Here is a 15,680-nt window from a genome sequence, read left to right on the forward strand (position 1 = left end):
AAGTTTGGAATAAGCTTGTTTGAAGGCACATCTTCCAGAACAGACAGAAGATTCCTTAAGGCGGTGCCTGCCTGGCTATCCAGTAGAAAGAGAGTATGAGCTGCAAACACAGAGCACATGGGTACTTAAAAATTTCCTAATAATCACATTTCAAAATAAAAAATAGAGAGGGGCACCTGGGTGGTTCATCTGGCTGAGCCTCCAACTCTTGGTCTTGGCTCAAATCATGGTTCATGAGTTTGAGCTCCGTGTCAGGCTCTTCACTGACAGCGTGGAGCCTGCTTGGGATTCTCTGTCTCCGTCTCTCTCTGGCCCGCCCTCATGCTCTCTCTCTCTCTCTCTCTCTCTCAAAATTAATACATGAACTAAAAAATAAAAGTAAACAAAAGCAGGTAAAATGCACTTTAATGATCTATTTTATTTGAACCAATGGATCCAAAACATCATTTCAACTTGTAATCAGTATAAATATAATCAACCTTGTAACATTTTTTAAAACATCAGTTTTCTCAAATTAAGTCTTTGAAATCCAGCATTTTACATTTGAGGCACATTTCAGCTCAGGCTGACCTCATTTCAGGAGCAAAGCAATCACAGGTGGCTTCTGTATTGGACAGTGAAGACTGGCCGCCCTTATTAGCTCATTCAGGGTGAAAACACATCTGTTTCCCTGTGAAATTTTAAATGTTGGTTTACCAGGTGCTGTCCTGAACCTTGAAGGATGGTTATGTGTAAAATATTCTGAAGTTAGAAACACCTCTGGCTCCAAGGGTTTCAGTTAACAGATTACAGATCTGTAAAAATAATAAAAACACCATCACCAAAATGTGCATCTCAATGCTCTCCGTGGGCATGCTGTAGGCCAACCATTTGATTTCATTCTTGTCCTTCCCTCTCCCACCCCCTCCAGCCTTTTTATACATTTTTTTCCTGAACATTTAAAAATGAAAGCTTTATTGAGATATAATTCACGTACCATAAAATTCGCCCTTTTAAAGTGTAGAATTCAGCAGTGTCTTTTAAAGTATATTCACAAGGTTGCTCAACCACTGCCTGATTCTGTCTGATTCTGAAACATTTTCCTTCCCCCCCCCAAAGAAACCCGTAACCGTTAGCAGTCACACCCCATTGCCCGTACCCCCACCCCTCCCGGCCTCCTCAATTCTCCAGCCCCTGGCAGCCACTAATCTATTTTCCATTTCTATGGATTTGCTTCTTCTGGACCTTTCCTTGAAATGGGGAATTATTCAATAGATGACGTTTTGTGTCTGACTGCCCTCATTCAGCATAACGTTTTCAAGGTTCATCTATGTGGTAGCATGAATCAGGACATCATTCCATTTTACAGTTGGATAACATTCCACTCTTGTCCAGATCCATTATAGCCTCTCCATTCACCAGCTGATGGACATTTGAGTTATTTCCACCTTCGTGCTATTGTGAATAAACATTCGTTTACAAGTTTTTGTTTCAGAACCTGTGCTCAGTTCTCTTGGGCATATACGTAGGATGCAGTTGCTGGATCCTGCGGTAACTCTGCGTAATTATTGAGGAACCACCAAAGGATTTTCCCCAGTGGCTGCATCATTGTACATTCCTGATGATGTGTGAGGGTGCCTCATGCGTATGTTTCTGTGTGGTAACCCCTGATACTGCAGTGATACTATGTATTTTTGTGTGCACTGTATCTATATTGGTGCCTTATCCATAAAAAGAGCTAATTGTTTTCTCTCCCCGACAACCATTTTTTATTCCTTTGGGTGTACCATTGCGAATGAATGTTCTGGGTAAAACTTGTCACTATCACCACTTCAGTTAATCCTTAAAATAACCCTGAAGTGGGTCCTCTTCTTATCCCCTTTATAACTTAAAATCTGAGGGTCCAGGGGATGGGGTAAGTGACTTCTTGTGATGTGTTCTCTCACAGCTCCTATGGGGGGCGGTGCAGGAATTCCAATGCTTGAATCCACACTTTAATCACGAGGTGATCCTGCTAGGGTTCAACCACCCATCTATGGAAGGGAAAACAGCACCCTCCTGACCTCAGGAAGGACTGAATTTTCTATGTGATGTATGCCATGTGGGCAAGCGTCCCAGACTGGTGATGCATCTTGCTCCTTTATCCCTAGAGAAACAATCGCGACTCCTTTTCCAACTGGGATTCCATCTTCCAGAAGGTGGCATTTACTCTTGGTTTGTCATATCCACGGCACCTGGTCCTTATCCTCCTAGATCATTGGAGCAGGAGGGGTGAGTCGGGAAGTTCCCTCCTTTAATTACAGGTCAGGAAAACCAACTGATTGAGAGTGGTTTGCTCCAGATCATGGAACCCATGAGGCTGAGGTCTCAGATCCCAGCCCAGACTCCCCACGAAAGGGTGGACAGAGTGGGCAGGGCATGTGCCCCAGCCTCGCAGGCCCCACCCCTGCAGCTGAGGGATTGAGGAGGCTGCCCCCGATGTCTCTTTCCCTATCTCTCCCATCTGTACATATTTACTCATCTTTCCTTCTCCTCTTTAGCTAAAATTTCAAGCCCTGCCTCTGTCACAAACTGACTTAATGCTGTGACCTTTAATGCCCTTATGAGTAAAAAAAAAAAAAAAGGAGTCACAAGACTATCGTGAGAAGCAAATGAGACATATGTCCAATCTTGAGGCTCTAGGGACACAGGAACCACATCTGCAAGGTGCTGCCCTGTCTCGGCTCTTATTGAAGGAGGAGATGTTGTTTTGTCTCCTTGTCCAACGCATGAGCGAGCCGGACAGCTGTGACTTCGGGTTCTAGGGCAGCTCCCAGCGCAGGGCAGGGAGGGTGGCTTTCCCACCATGCTGTCAGTGTTTCTCAGCCAGGAGACCCATTTCAAAGTTAAAAGGCTATCACATGGATACACTCTAAACTCTTCAGTGTGACTATTTCAGAAGCTAAAATGGACAGGTCAGTGGGGAAAATTTCCCTTCTTACCACATATACTTGAAATCATATTTTTTACTTCCTTCTTCATCGTTTTCCTTCCTATATATTTAATGTTTTTTAAATTTATTTTTGAGAGAGAGAGAGAGAGAGAGAGAGAGAGAGAGAGAGAGAGACACACACGGACAGTGTGAGCAGGGGAGGGTCAGAGAGAGAGGGAGACACAGAATCGGAAGACAGGCTCCAGGCTCTGAGCTAGCTGTCAGCACAGAGCCTGGCACGGGCCTAGAACCTACAAACTGCGAGATCATGACCTGAACCGAAGTCGGACGCTTAACCGACTGAGCCACCCAGGCACCCCTCCTCTTTATATTTTAAATGTTTCATTAAAGGGGCGCCTGGGTGGCTCAGTTGGTTAAGCATCCAGCTTCAGCTCAGATCATGATCTCAGAGTTTATGGGTTAGAACTCCGCTGACAGCTCAGAGACTGATTTGGAGCCTGATTTCGATTCTGTGTTGCCCTCTCCCCTCCCCCCATCTCTCTCAAAAAGATAAATAAACATTAAAACATATATATATATAAATAAATGTTTTATTCAAGTACAACATAGCATCCCGAAATATGAAAAAGTTTGTTGCTTGATGAATTTTCTCAAAAGGACCATCCCCATCTTATCCCAGGTCAAGAAAGAGAACCTGACCAGCCCTATCCCACCAGCTTTGCATTGGCTCCCTCCCGCTCACTCCCCGACCCTCCAAGGCAGGTCACTGTCCTCACTTCTAAGAGTAAAGGGTAGTTTTGATTATATATATATATATGTACACACATATATATATCTGTATATATACGTATATATATGTATGGAACCAGACAGTGTGTAGGCTGGCATTTGGCCTCTTTTCTTAATATTATGCTGATAAGAACCATACAAATTGTTGTTTCACTATATTTTGAAGCTATCTTAGAATTTTGGAAAACATTGTTCCTAGATCCTTACATGGTAAAAGCTTTACCTTAATATCAGTAATTTTTGGACCCCAGAGGCTCTTTATGGGTTCCGTCACTTAGGGAATCACATCCCCACCGCCCTTTCTCCGCCCACTTCGGAGGCGGGGTCTTTGCGCGTTGCGCGTCCGGCCCACAGAGGGCGGTCACGTGACTGCCATCCGGCTCCGCCAAGATGGCGGCGTCCAGCGTGGCCGTGCTGGTGATGGCCGCATCCCTTCTGCTGCTGCTGCTGCCGGTAGCGTGGAAGCGCCGGCGGCGGGGGCGAGCGGATCGGCACGTGATCATTGTGGTGCTGGGCGACGTGGGCCGTAGCCCCCGCATGCAGTACCACGCACTGTCGTTTGTCAAGAGCGGCTTCTCCGTGACACTTATGGGCTTTTGCAGTGAGTGCCGGGGGTTTGGGAGGGAGGCTGAACCCTTAGCCTTTGACCGGCGGCTTTGACCCGCCCAGGGGAGCCAGGGCGGAACGTCCTTTGCCTCCCTCCTACCTCGGACAGCTCTCCGAGATTGGGTTTATGTAGTTTTGGCCTAAACGGCCTGCTTTCTGCCCATCCTCTGCTGGGTGGGACTCTAGGAACAGCCGGCGTTAATGGAGTGCCTGCTAAATGCTAAATTAAGTGAACTCATTGCATAGTCTCACTTAGAGCTCCTAGTGAGTGGAAAGACGGACTGGAACCCAGTGTGTGTGTGACTCCGGGGCTAGTGCTGGTAACCATAGCTCTTTGTGGCTACTTTTGTCAGGCTGTGCCTCCTAGGACAACTAGTGTCCTCTCCGTTCCACACCCTCAGTGCAGAGCTGTGCAGGCAGGAGAGGTTTCATTTGTGATGCACATCCAGCTATATGTCCAGCTTTTACCCTCAGTGTGTAGACGCAGGGGTGTCTGCTCCTTCATCGTCCTGCAGGATGACTTCTTTAGAGGGTAGCTCAACCGTGTATCAGGGTAGAGGGGGAGTGGCACTGGTTACCTTTGGTCCCTGTTTGGAGCCTGCTCTCGGAGCGTGCAGGAGTGGAGTGGTCCCTGTTTAGAGCTTGCTGTCTGATCGTGCAGGAGTGGGGTGGGACTTCCTAGGGGTCTCCCTATGGTGGGATAAATCCACCATTCAGGGAATCTAGATTATTTTGAGTGCCTACTATGTGTCAGGCATTGTTAAGTAAATAAAGGTGGATATGATTGAGGCCCTCCCTCTCCGGGGAGAATCTGGACAAGAAGTGTTTTCACGCTGTTCTGGCCATGGAGGAACCGACAGAACAGTCTTATTTTCCAAAAACACTCTTCATTATTCAGCCTGGTGGGCGGGGGGACTATTTGACTTTACATTGCCCTGCCCAGTGCATTGAAGGGGACATTCTTTTCAGACTCCAGACCCTATGATGAGCTCTTGCAGAACAACAGAATTGAGATTGTGAGTTTGACAGAACTTCGGAAACTTGCAGGTAGGATGCCGTCAACTCCAGACTCCTCTGAATCTGTGTGTGTGAGGGGGAGGATCTGCACATTGCCAAGAATACCTTTTGTAGTAACGGGTGTTTTTTGACTTGCAGTTGGGCCCCCCATTTTTCAGTATGGAGTCAAAGTTGTTTTTCAGTCAGTGCACTTGTTGTGGAAGTTGATGTGCAGGGAAAGAGCAGCCTACATCTGTCTCCAGGTAAGTGTCAGTCTCCCCATGCTCTGTCAGAACCATTGTTAAGTTTCCTTTACTTCCCGGCCTTTTATTTTATTTATTTATTAAGTTTTTAAAATGTCTATTTATTTTGAGAGAGAGAGAGACAGAGTGTGAGTGGGAGAGGGGCTGAGAGAGTGGGAGACACAGAATCTGAAGCAGGCTCCAGACTCTGAGCTGTCAGCACAGAGCCTGACATGGGGCTCGAACCCAAGGACTGTGAGATCATGACCTGAGCTGAAATCAAGAGTTGATACTTAACCAACTGAGTTGCCCAGGTGCCCCTAAAAACACTTCTTTATTAGATGCATTGTACTCCAATATGTGATGTATCCTAACATATTTATTTAGTCTCATCTTTTTTTCTTTAAACATTTATTTATTTTTGAGAGAGAGAGAGAGAGAGAGAGACAGAGACAGAGCACAATTGGGGGAAGGGTAGAGAGATAGGGAGACACAGCATCTGAAGCAGGTGCCAGGTTCCGAGTTGTCAGCACAGAGCCTGACATGGGGCTTGAACTCACAAATGGTGAGATCATGCCCTGAGCCAAAGGTGGATGCTTAACCAACTGAGCCACCCAGGTGCCCCTAGTTTAGTCTCATCTTAGTGGACATTCAGAGTCTTACAGGTATTTTACTTTTACAAAGAGCAGAGCAAAGAGCATCAGTGAATATATGTGTTTTGCAGTTTCTTTGTAAGGTAAATTCCTGTGCTTGGTCAGAGTTCATGTACTTTTAAACTTTTTTTTTTTTTTTTTTTTTAAGTAGGCTTCATGCATAATGTAGAGCTTGAACTCAGACCCTGAAATTAAGAGTCACATGCTCTACCAACTTACCCAGTTAGGTACCCCAGAGTTTATGCACTTTTTATTTTTCTGTAAGTAGGCTGCATTCCAATGTGGGGCATGAACTCATGACCCTGAGATTAAGAGTACTGTGCTGTACTGACCCAGTCAGCCAGGTGCCCCCAGAGTTCATGCACTTTTAAATGCTGTGGTGTGTCACTGGATAGTCCTAGAAATGAGGTTGGTCCAATTTATCCCCTACCCGGTGGGGATGCCTCTTCTGCCGTGTCCTCACCACCACTAGCTGTTGTTAGGTGTTTTAGAGTTTATATTCTGATAGGTGAAAAATGCACCTCTTAGGCCATTTTTTGTCTCCTTGATTATTGATCGTCTTGGGCTTTTCAAGTTGGTCAATTTTTTTCCCTTTAGGACATTTTTTAATGTTTATTTATTTTGCGGGGGGGAGAGAGAGAGAATGAACATGAGTAGGAGAAGGGCAGAGACAGAGGGAGACACAGAATCAGAGCAGGCTCTAGGCTCTGAGCTGTCAGCACAGAGCCTGACATGGGGCTCAAACCCACAGATAGTGCGATCATGACCTGAGCTGACCTCAGACACTTAACCAACTGAGCCACCCAGGTGCCCCTTTATGACTTTATACACTTTTTTTTTTGGTGAGGAAGAGAGTCTTATTAATTATCAAGAGCTTTGTAAAGATAAATAGACTCTTTATTGTGTATGTTGCAACTGTTTTCACTCAGTCTATCTATTATTGTGGCTGTGGTATGGGTTTCCTTCTTTTCATTCATGTGTCTCTTTCCCAGAACCCCCCAGGCCTGCCTGCCATTGCTGTCTGCTGGTTGGTGGGCTGCCTCTGTGGGAGCAAGCTCGTCATTGACTGGCACAACTATGGCTACTCCATCATGGGCCTGGTGCACGGCCCTGGCCACCCGCTTGTTCTGCTGGCCAAGTGGTAAGGGTTTGGGCAGAGCGTGCAGACACCTTCCCTGGACTTTGGTAGGAAGAAGGGCCAGTGCAGAGACCTGGTGAAGCTGGTCCGCTCTGTGCTCTTTGCGGGTAAGGGCAAGGCTGGGGAATTAGGCTGACTTGGCTGATAAGCTTCAGAAACCGCCTAAGGCAAGGAGGGCATTTGTTGGTCCGTAAAACTGTCAAGTCCAGAGACATGGCTGACTTTGAGCTCAAAAGGGTATCGTCAGGACCCTGTGTCATTTCTCTCTTCATGTTCTGTCCTGGAGGTGTTTCTTAGGTGCTGGGGGCTCTCCTGGTGCTCATCCCCCCACTGACAGGCTCAGTGGAGAAAGGAAGCCCCTCTGATTGGCCTGTGCTCCTCTGCCCCTGCTCTGACACCCCACTGAGGCAGGGGGGCTGCATTACCCTGATGTCCCAGGCTTAGGGAAGTGCTCCTCCGTGAGACCTGGGTTCCCGGGTGTGCCCAGCCCAGATGCCCAAATAAGAACCGAGGCTGTTAGATGACGGGGACCCAGACACAGCCTGCTGCAGCGAATGAGACAGGGAGAGGGAAGAAGGGCCCGTGGGAGCAGGCTGGACGTGGACGAGGAAGAGTTGTGTTCTGAGCGTGAGCGGGCGACATCTGCCGCCCTTCCCTGCTGGGTCATTCACCGAGGGCTGTCACAGCTGCAGCAGCAACAGCAGATGATCACTGCGTACTTGCTGCATGCCAGGCTTCAGGCCAAGCCCTTTATCCTGTTCTGTCTGTCCTCCCCCCGTGAGAATGTCCTGTGGTCACTCTCTGTTAATGAGCCAGGAAACCACGGTCGAGCACCATTTTGCTGCTTGCCACACAGCTAGTATTATTGCATGAGGATCAAAATTCAGTCCCAGGCTGCCCCGCTGTCTCACCTTCTCTGCATCCCGAGTGAGGAACCGGCTGTGCCGCGCCGGCGGCATCGAACCACCCAGCCTGCTCGTTCCCTTTCTGGTTCTCTTTCACTTCTGCCTCCAGATCAGGGCTCAAGTCTCAGTTGGGAGCTAATCTGTCGCTCAGGCCTCTCTAACATTTTTACAAACATCTCTTGGTAACGCACAAGCCTCAGCCCCACAGCCTCTGCAGCAAGAGTGCGGTGGGGCTAAGATTTAATAACGAGGCGTTTATTCTATTTCTTCCTCTTCTGGCAAGAGGGACTAGATTTTCCCTTCTGTAGAGATAAGGTTTCTCACCGTATTTAAGCTGAAAAGCGATACGACGTAAAGAAAGGTGTAAAGGAAATAATAGTTCAGATGGAGCTCAGTACAAACTCCGGGAAGGTGCCTCGCCAGCCACGGATTTGCGAGTCCCCAGCTCTGAGTTCTTCTGCAGCAGAAAGTGTCAAGTCATGTGCAGGTGGCGGCGGCGATGGTGGTGGGGCCCGAGGCCTGGGCTGACACGGACATGTCTTTTCAGGTACGAGAAGCTCTTCGGGCGCCTTTCCCACCTGAACCTTTGTGTGACCAACTCGATGCGGGAAGATCTGGCACAGAACTGGGGCATCAAGTAGGGAATCTGGGGGGACGAGGGGTCCCAGCTGCAGTGCCTGTTATGTCCTGGTGGTGGGATGCCTAGAAGTCCCCGGGGATCTGGGAGGGGGCTGCTGGTTTTGGGAATCCAAGGGAGGAGGAGGCCAGACGGCCCATGCAGTTTTGGTCTCAGAACACGGCTCTGCTTCCCCAAGTAGTTCTTGTCCTTGTCTGAGACCTGGATCTTCTCAGTGCTCGTATTTGGGACCCTCCTGGATCTAGTATTCCATAGGCTTTTCCAGCTCCTCTAGAGCCCTCAACGGTCTCATTGCAGAGCCGTGACCGTCTATGACAAGCCGGCATCTTTCTTTAAAGAGACACCCTTGGACCTGCAACACCGGCTCTTTCTGAAGCTGGGCTGCGCCTACTCTGCATTCAAGGCCCGGTGGGTCTCCCATCCCTCCCCTCTGCCTTCTCTTGTGCTTCCTCCTGTCTGGTCTCTCCCCCATGGCCTTGCTGCCCCATGTCCCCTGTCTCCTCACTGCTAGCCTGGCCTCTCTCATCTTCTGGCTGCAGACCTGGGAATCCACTAATCCAGGGTTTGGCAAACTATGACCACAGGCCCGCCACCTGTCTTGGTAAATAAAGCTTTATTGCCATGCAGCACTTTCATCCACTTACGCCTTGTTGCTGGCTGCTCTTGCCCTGCAACAGCAGAGGAGGTTTTGCAGCAGAGGCTGGATGGTGGTTCTGACATGGTCACATCCTGACCTTGGGAGCCTGTGGGCTTCACTCTGGTAGGAGATGACTGTCCTGGGGCCCGAGGGCCTGCTCGGCACCGTCTCATGGGCTCTGTTTCTGTTCCTTCAGCTCAGAACCCCTGGACCCGGACACAGAGAGGTCGGCCTTCACAGAGCGGGATGCTCGGCGTGGGGTGGTGTCGCATCTTCGTGGGCGGCCGGCCCTGTTGGTCAGCAGCACGAGCTGGACAGGTCTCTGGACCCTTCCGGGCACTTGGGCTTGTATGAGCACTGGGCTAAGCCTGCATTATCCTTGGCCTTACCACGCCTGTGCCCCACATGTATTTAAGGACATTGGAGCCCTGATGAGAAAGGGGAGGGAATTGAGCTGGGACGGGAGGCATCTAGAAAGCAGCCCATGACACTTAGGTCTCTTGTCTTACAGAGGATGAAGACTTCTCCATCCTACTGGCAGCATTAGAAAGTAGGTGTGTGGCTTTGATCAGGGGCTGGGCTTGTCGGGCTGTTGAGCTGGCTTTGCGTGGCGTCCTCGGCAGCATGTTCCTGCCCTCAGGGCCACTGGGTGGGCCAGCCTAAGAACATGGCGGGTGGAGGTGGTGGCTCTGAGTCTCCATTTGGGTTACTGAGTGACCAGGCCCTAGATCTGAAGTGCTACCTCTGGGAGACTGATCTTGTGGTTGGGAGAGGCGTTCCCCACCCCTGTCGCTGCTGTCCACTACCCCTCCCGCAACCGCTCCTTGCCTGACCAGATAATCCTGGTTATCATTTACTTTTTTATACACAGAGTTTGAACAGTTGGTCCTGGACGGAGAGAACCTTCCTTCTCTGGTGTGTGTGATAACAGGTATTGCCAAGGACCTTCCATGTGCCCATATTAAATGGGGGCAGTGGGTGGAGGGGGCCGAAGGGATCTGCCTTTTCTGTGTGCCTTCCCCATGCCAGGCATGTGATGCTGGTTGTCTTGGTAATCCTGGCAACAGCTGTGTGATGTAGGGTTTTCTATACCAGCTTGACAGAGGAGGAAACTGAGGCTCAGAGGGGCCTGATGGCAGGGCCTGGTTTTAGTTGAATCTTGGATAGCATGGCCTCAGAAATACTGAGCTCTCTGCTTCTGCAGTGGGGTCCAGGCCTCTTTTTTTTTTTTTTTTTAAATGAAAGAGTCCACATTAAAGAGCTCAATGTACAATTGCTTCCAGAGTAGCCCAGTGAGGGGGGGGGGGGGGGGGGAGACAGAGACAGAGAGAGAGAGACAGAGAGACAGAGTGCTCTGGTTGGAGCAGGGTCCTGGGCCAGCCGCCCCATCTTGCATGTTCCCCTCCTCTTGGGCCCCGGGGCTCCCAGGGGTGGCTAGGGGCCCACCGCACACACCGTGCCACCTGGGGCATCAGGAGAGACACAGGCCAGTCTGGGTGAAAGTTGTATCCAGCTGGCACTCTGGTGCCTGGCCAGAGTTTATCCTGGCCACCTTCCCAGCCTGAGGCCCGCTGGTGCGTGCTGCTAGGGGAAGGGCCATGGCCTTAATCGTCAGGGTGCATACCCCTGAGGGGTTGGGAGGGGGCCATGTGGGGACCTGATCACAGCTGCAGAACGTGGGCCTTCTGCTCACACCTGTGCAAGGGTTCTGAGTCCCAAGGTCATGGGATGGGGCCAGAGATGGGCCCAGTGCAGTGACTCAGATTTTCTCTGCAAGGCAAAGGGCCTCTGAAGGAGTATTACAGTGGCCTCATCGGCCAGAAGCATTTCCAGCACATCCAGGTCTGTACTCCGTGGCTGGAGGCTGAGGACTACCCCCTCCTTCTAGGTAAGGGCGTCCGGGAGGGGCCCTGCAGGGAGAGAGTTGAGAGTTAAACGGGAGTATCCTATGGTAGGAGGGACAGAGCTTTTTTGAAAAGGGCCAGACAGTAACTGTTTCATCTGCCTCTGGTGTATATTCTTTTTTACAATCTTATACAAATTAAAAGTTATTTTTAGCCCAAGGGCCATGCACACACAGGCCTCAGGCTGGATTGGGCCCTGCTCAAGGGCCACATGAGGCAGGTAGATGCCACGTGCCAGGAACTTGTTGGAGGAGCTCTTGGCTGTCCTTGGGGAGACCCAGGCTATTCCCTGGTGTCGACTCCTCCCACCTGCGGGACCTGGACGTGTTCTCCCGGGATCTGAGAGGTTCTGTCCTCTTAGTCTCCAGGCTCTCCATTCAGTCCTGCTCTTTCATCTGGGCAGTAGGGCTGGTCCTGGGCTTGGGTTGGGGTCCACGTTCCTCAGTCTGGGAGGGCAGTAGCTTGGGATGTGCAGAAATAACTCGATAAATAGCATTGACTCCCCCATGTCTCCCTGGCTTCCTCTCTCTTCCTTTCTCGGGGGGGTGGGGGGGGTGCATGCTGGCCTAGTGCTGACGTATCTCCAAGGCCTCGTCTTCCGGCAGCCAGGGAGCAGTGGTTGGCAGGAGTTCCCAGCCAGTATTTAGTGGTGTGAGTTGTTTATTTGCCTTTATTTTCACAGTGACAGATGGTTTTCTGTTGGGTCTGCTATGTTTTCCCCCCTCATTACTGTGATAAAACATATACAATAAAAATTTGCTATTTTAACGATTTCCCTATTTTTAAGTATATACACAACTTGGTGACATTAATTATGTTCCATGTTGTATGATCAGCAACACTATTTTGAAAACATTTTCATCACCCCAAGGAAAAACTCTGAACCCATTAAGCAATAATTGCTACAGGTTCTTTTAAAATAAATTCTGGTTAATGGACAAAGGGGGTCTGATTAAAGAAAACTCTTCGTGACAGGAAGGTAGTTTTCAAACAGGGCCAAGTGGCCAGGAGTGGCAGTTGGGGAGGTCAGCTGTGTACCGGCCCTTCTCTAACCTGTGCAGCATTATTATGTGCTTCCCATTCCCCACTGGGGGTGTCGATCCGCAGTCCTTTCAGGGTTTGTGTTGCAGGGGTGCATGGGCAGCATGCTCTGACCACCCCCTTTGCCCCCACCCTGCAGGGTCGGCAGACCTGGGTGTGTGCCTGCACAAATCCTCCAGCGGCCTGGACCTGCCCATGAAGGTGGTGGACATGTTTGGGTGCTGTCTGCCCGTGTGCGCTGTGAACTTCCGGTGGTAGGAGCAGAAACGGAATCTTCCTGGAGTTTGGTTCTCAAATCAGCTGTGGGGGTGGCGGGGGGTGTTTGCCATGAGGTCAGAATCACTCAAGGAATTGCCCTGGAAAATCAGGTAGCATTGCCAGGTGGTCCTCAGGGGGAGGTTCTTGGGGTTTCTGTGGGTGGGCTGCATGCTGAAGGGGGGCTTCCACTTAGAGCAGATGTCAAATAGAAAACTCATGTCTTAACTACTACTTAGGGGGCCTGTGCTCATAGATAGGCAGGGAGGTATGTAGTGGGGGTGGTATTGGCTGCACATTTGACACGGTTTTATTTTTCTGTCTGAGCTCATATAGTTGAATTAGAATCCATTAAATTAGTGTAATTCTCTCTCTCCACTCTTCCTGGCAAAGATGGGTATTTGGAGAGGGTGGTGTTAAAAGAGGTTCTAGAAACAGTAGCTCTGCCACCAGCTTAGGAACCAGCCTGAGAGGGAAATAGCCTCTGTTAGACCCCGTGCTCTGGGCACGTTGGCATCAACTCCCTGGTAACCCAGAAAAGTCACCCTTAATGTGCCAAGTCTACCTCCAGTGGGGTTGCTTTTTACCTTGTTTCTCTGCTGTGCAATTAATAAAAACATGGGGAACTCACTGAGCACGTAGCCCCTGAAAAGAGCATACAGCAGAAAAGGTCAAGTGTGTATTTACTGTACCTCCTTTTCGGAATCAGTTTGGATTTTTAATGTGTATCCCTCCAGGCCTTTTTTCTATTCAGATGCTAAATCTAAGACTCAATGAAAGCAGACCGATTGTCCTGACCCCCGCTTGGCCTGTGGGAGGGGTGGCGTGGGGGTGGCGTGGGAGTCGGTGGGCACCACAGGGTTCGGATTTCTCCAGGCGGCTCTCGGTTCTGTGCTTCTCTCTGCAGCTTACACGAGCTCGTGAAACATGAGGAGAACGGCTTGGTCTTCGAGGACTCAGAGGAGCTGGCGGCTCAGCTGCAGGTAGCCACCTCTGCCCCTGTGCCAGGGCACCGAGCCACGCGCCCCGTTTCTTTGCTCCTGTCGCCCGCAATGCTGGATCTGGGTGAAAGCTGAGGCTGGGAGCAGTGGTCTCAGAGGCTGGGGTGCAGTGGGCTCAGGGGGTTCTGGATGGGCCCCAACTGCCTTCTGGGTTTGTGGAGCTTACACCACACAGATGATGCCAGAGCTGGCGGACTGTGTGCTCTGTCTAGGGAGCAACTGGTTCTGAGTAGGAGGGATGAGTGAAGGGGGCTTCCTGAACCAGCCTGGGGGGGGGTGCGGGGGGGAGTCTTCAAAGAGTACTTCACTACAAAGTAATACATCATCATTCTTGGCAGTTGAGACCAGGGGCAGCAAACTTTCTGGGAAGGCCCAGATAGAAAAAGTTATGGGCTTTGCCATGATCTCTGCTGTAACATGAAAGCAGCCATGGAAAGACTGTGAATGAAGGAGTGTGGCTGTGTTCCAATAAAACTGTACGTCCAAAGACAGCTGGGGGCCGAATTTGGCCCACGGGCTTAGTTTGCAGACTCCTGAAGTAGTTTAGCAAAGCCGGAAGGCAGACAGACTGCCTAATTCCAACATGTGGGCTGGACGGTGCTGGGCAGAGGCTGAGGGTGGGTGCTGTTGGGGGACAGAACATTGCTGGAGCGGCCCGTGGCTGAGCAGGGCGGTGTGTGGACCGTGTGGATGGCAGACGCTACAGCCTGGCTGCACTGCCAAGTCGGAGCAGAGGAGGGGACGGAGCGTGGCCAGGGTGTGGGGGTTCTCCTGTGCCCCACGAGGAAGGGGCTTGCTGGCTGGGGGATATCCGGGTCAGCGCCGTGTCTGAGAACACTTCCTTAGCCAAGCCTGCTCTGGAAGCTGGGTCGGAGCAGGAGGCCTGCTGGCACTCCAGGGCACGATGGTTCTTGAAGTGCAGTGACAGAGGATTACAGTAGGACCACTGGCCTGGCTGCCTGTGTTTGGAGTGGGACCAGAGTCCAGGCTGCTGGGAAGGAGGAGGGACAGGAATTGGGTGGGACCTGGGATGGAGGGGGGGAAGCAGTGATGAGATAAGATCTAGTCTTTATTTTTCTTCTAGATGCTTTTCTCATCGTTTCCCGATCCTTCTGGCAAACTAAGCCAGTTCCGGCAGAACCTCCGGGAGTCAGAGCAGCTTCGTTGGGATGACAGCTGGAAGCAGACGGTGCTCCCTTTGTTTATGGACACGTGACCCTTTGGGCCAAAGACTGAGAGCTCCTGAGCGAGGCCCAATTCCTTTTAGCCACTTCCAGCCTGGCTGGCCTTGGACAAATGCTTTAGAGCAGCGCCTCCCAGTGGACAGAAGCTGGAAGGACGGCTGTGGAATGAAATGTTTTTATACCGCAGTTTGTGGCCCAGGAAACTGGTTCAGCCTGGTTTCCTCCCTCGAGGCTCTCAATCACTCCTCTCTCCTCCTGACTGGAGTCTTTCTTCCCCCCCAGTATTATTACTTTCCCGTTATTTGCACGTGGTATCGTCATCTCTTAGTCCGTTATGGTACCTGCCTTTCCTAGCATCTGCTTTGTTGTGTCCCTAATATTGTCATTCCTGCCTTGAGGACGGGCACTGCAGCCTGCTGCCTTGTAAGAGCAATAAGACGGGCCACATGTACAACAGGCGTGGCTTCCTGACGGACGAGGGTCCAGGCTCTGGCGGGAAGAGGGGGTTGGGAGGCGGTGGGAAACATAATCTGTGCTTTTATTTGCCCAAATGAAATGCTTGTTTCTGAGCCAAAAATTAATTTTTGATTTATGGAGGTTTACTTAAGAGCCATAACTTGTGACAGAAAGAGGCATCCACTTGAATATATTTTATTAGAATACAGTTTGCAGTTCCTGATTCTGAATTTAACATTCTTAAGTTTTCTTTTTTTTAACATTTATTTATTTTTGGGAGAGAGACACAGAGCGGGAGCAGTGAAGGGGCAGAGAGAGAGGGAGA

The 15,680-nt window shown here is 50.3% G+C and overlaps 1 protein-coding gene across 2 annotated transcripts; it reads left to right on the plus strand.

Moving 5' to 3' along the window:
• The first annotated feature begins 4,082 nt into the window (after nucleotides 1-4,082).
• On the plus strand, nucleotides 4,083-15,585 carry ALG1 (ALG1 chitobiosyldiphosphodolichol beta-mannosyltransferase). 2 transcript variants are annotated; one of them, XM_029949157.1, is made up of 13 exons: nucleotides 4,083-4,301; nucleotides 5,276-5,353; nucleotides 5,462-5,565; nucleotides 7,190-7,338; nucleotides 8,788-8,877; nucleotides 9,175-9,285; nucleotides 9,711-9,832; nucleotides 10,026-10,064; nucleotides 10,386-10,445; nucleotides 11,292-11,402; nucleotides 12,599-12,713; nucleotides 13,622-13,697; nucleotides 14,800-15,585. In XM_029949157.1, the coding sequence occupies exons 1-13, from the start codon at nucleotides 4,091-4,093 to the stop codon at nucleotides 14,929-14,931; spliced, it is 1,398 nt and encodes a 465-aa protein (XP_029805017.1). In that variant the 5' UTR covers nucleotides 4,083-4,090; the 3' UTR covers nucleotides 14,932-15,585. The 2 variants fall into 2 exon arrangements, with proteins under 2 accessions (XP_029805017.1, XP_029805018.1); XM_029949158.1 differs by lacking the exons at nucleotides 4,083-4,301; nucleotides 5,276-5,353; nucleotides 5,462-5,565; nucleotides 7,190-7,338; nucleotides 8,788-8,877 and adding an exon at nucleotides 7,363-8,787.
• The last annotated feature ends 95 nt before the right edge of the window (nucleotides 15,586-15,680 follow it).

The sequence above is a fragment of the Suricata suricatta genome, chromosome 8 (genome assembly GCF_006229205.1).
Source record: "Suricata suricatta isolate VVHF042 chromosome 8, meerkat_22Aug2017_6uvM2_HiC, whole genome shotgun sequence".
Taxonomy (NCBI): Eukaryota; Metazoa; Chordata; class Mammalia; order Carnivora; family Herpestidae; genus Suricata; species Suricata suricatta.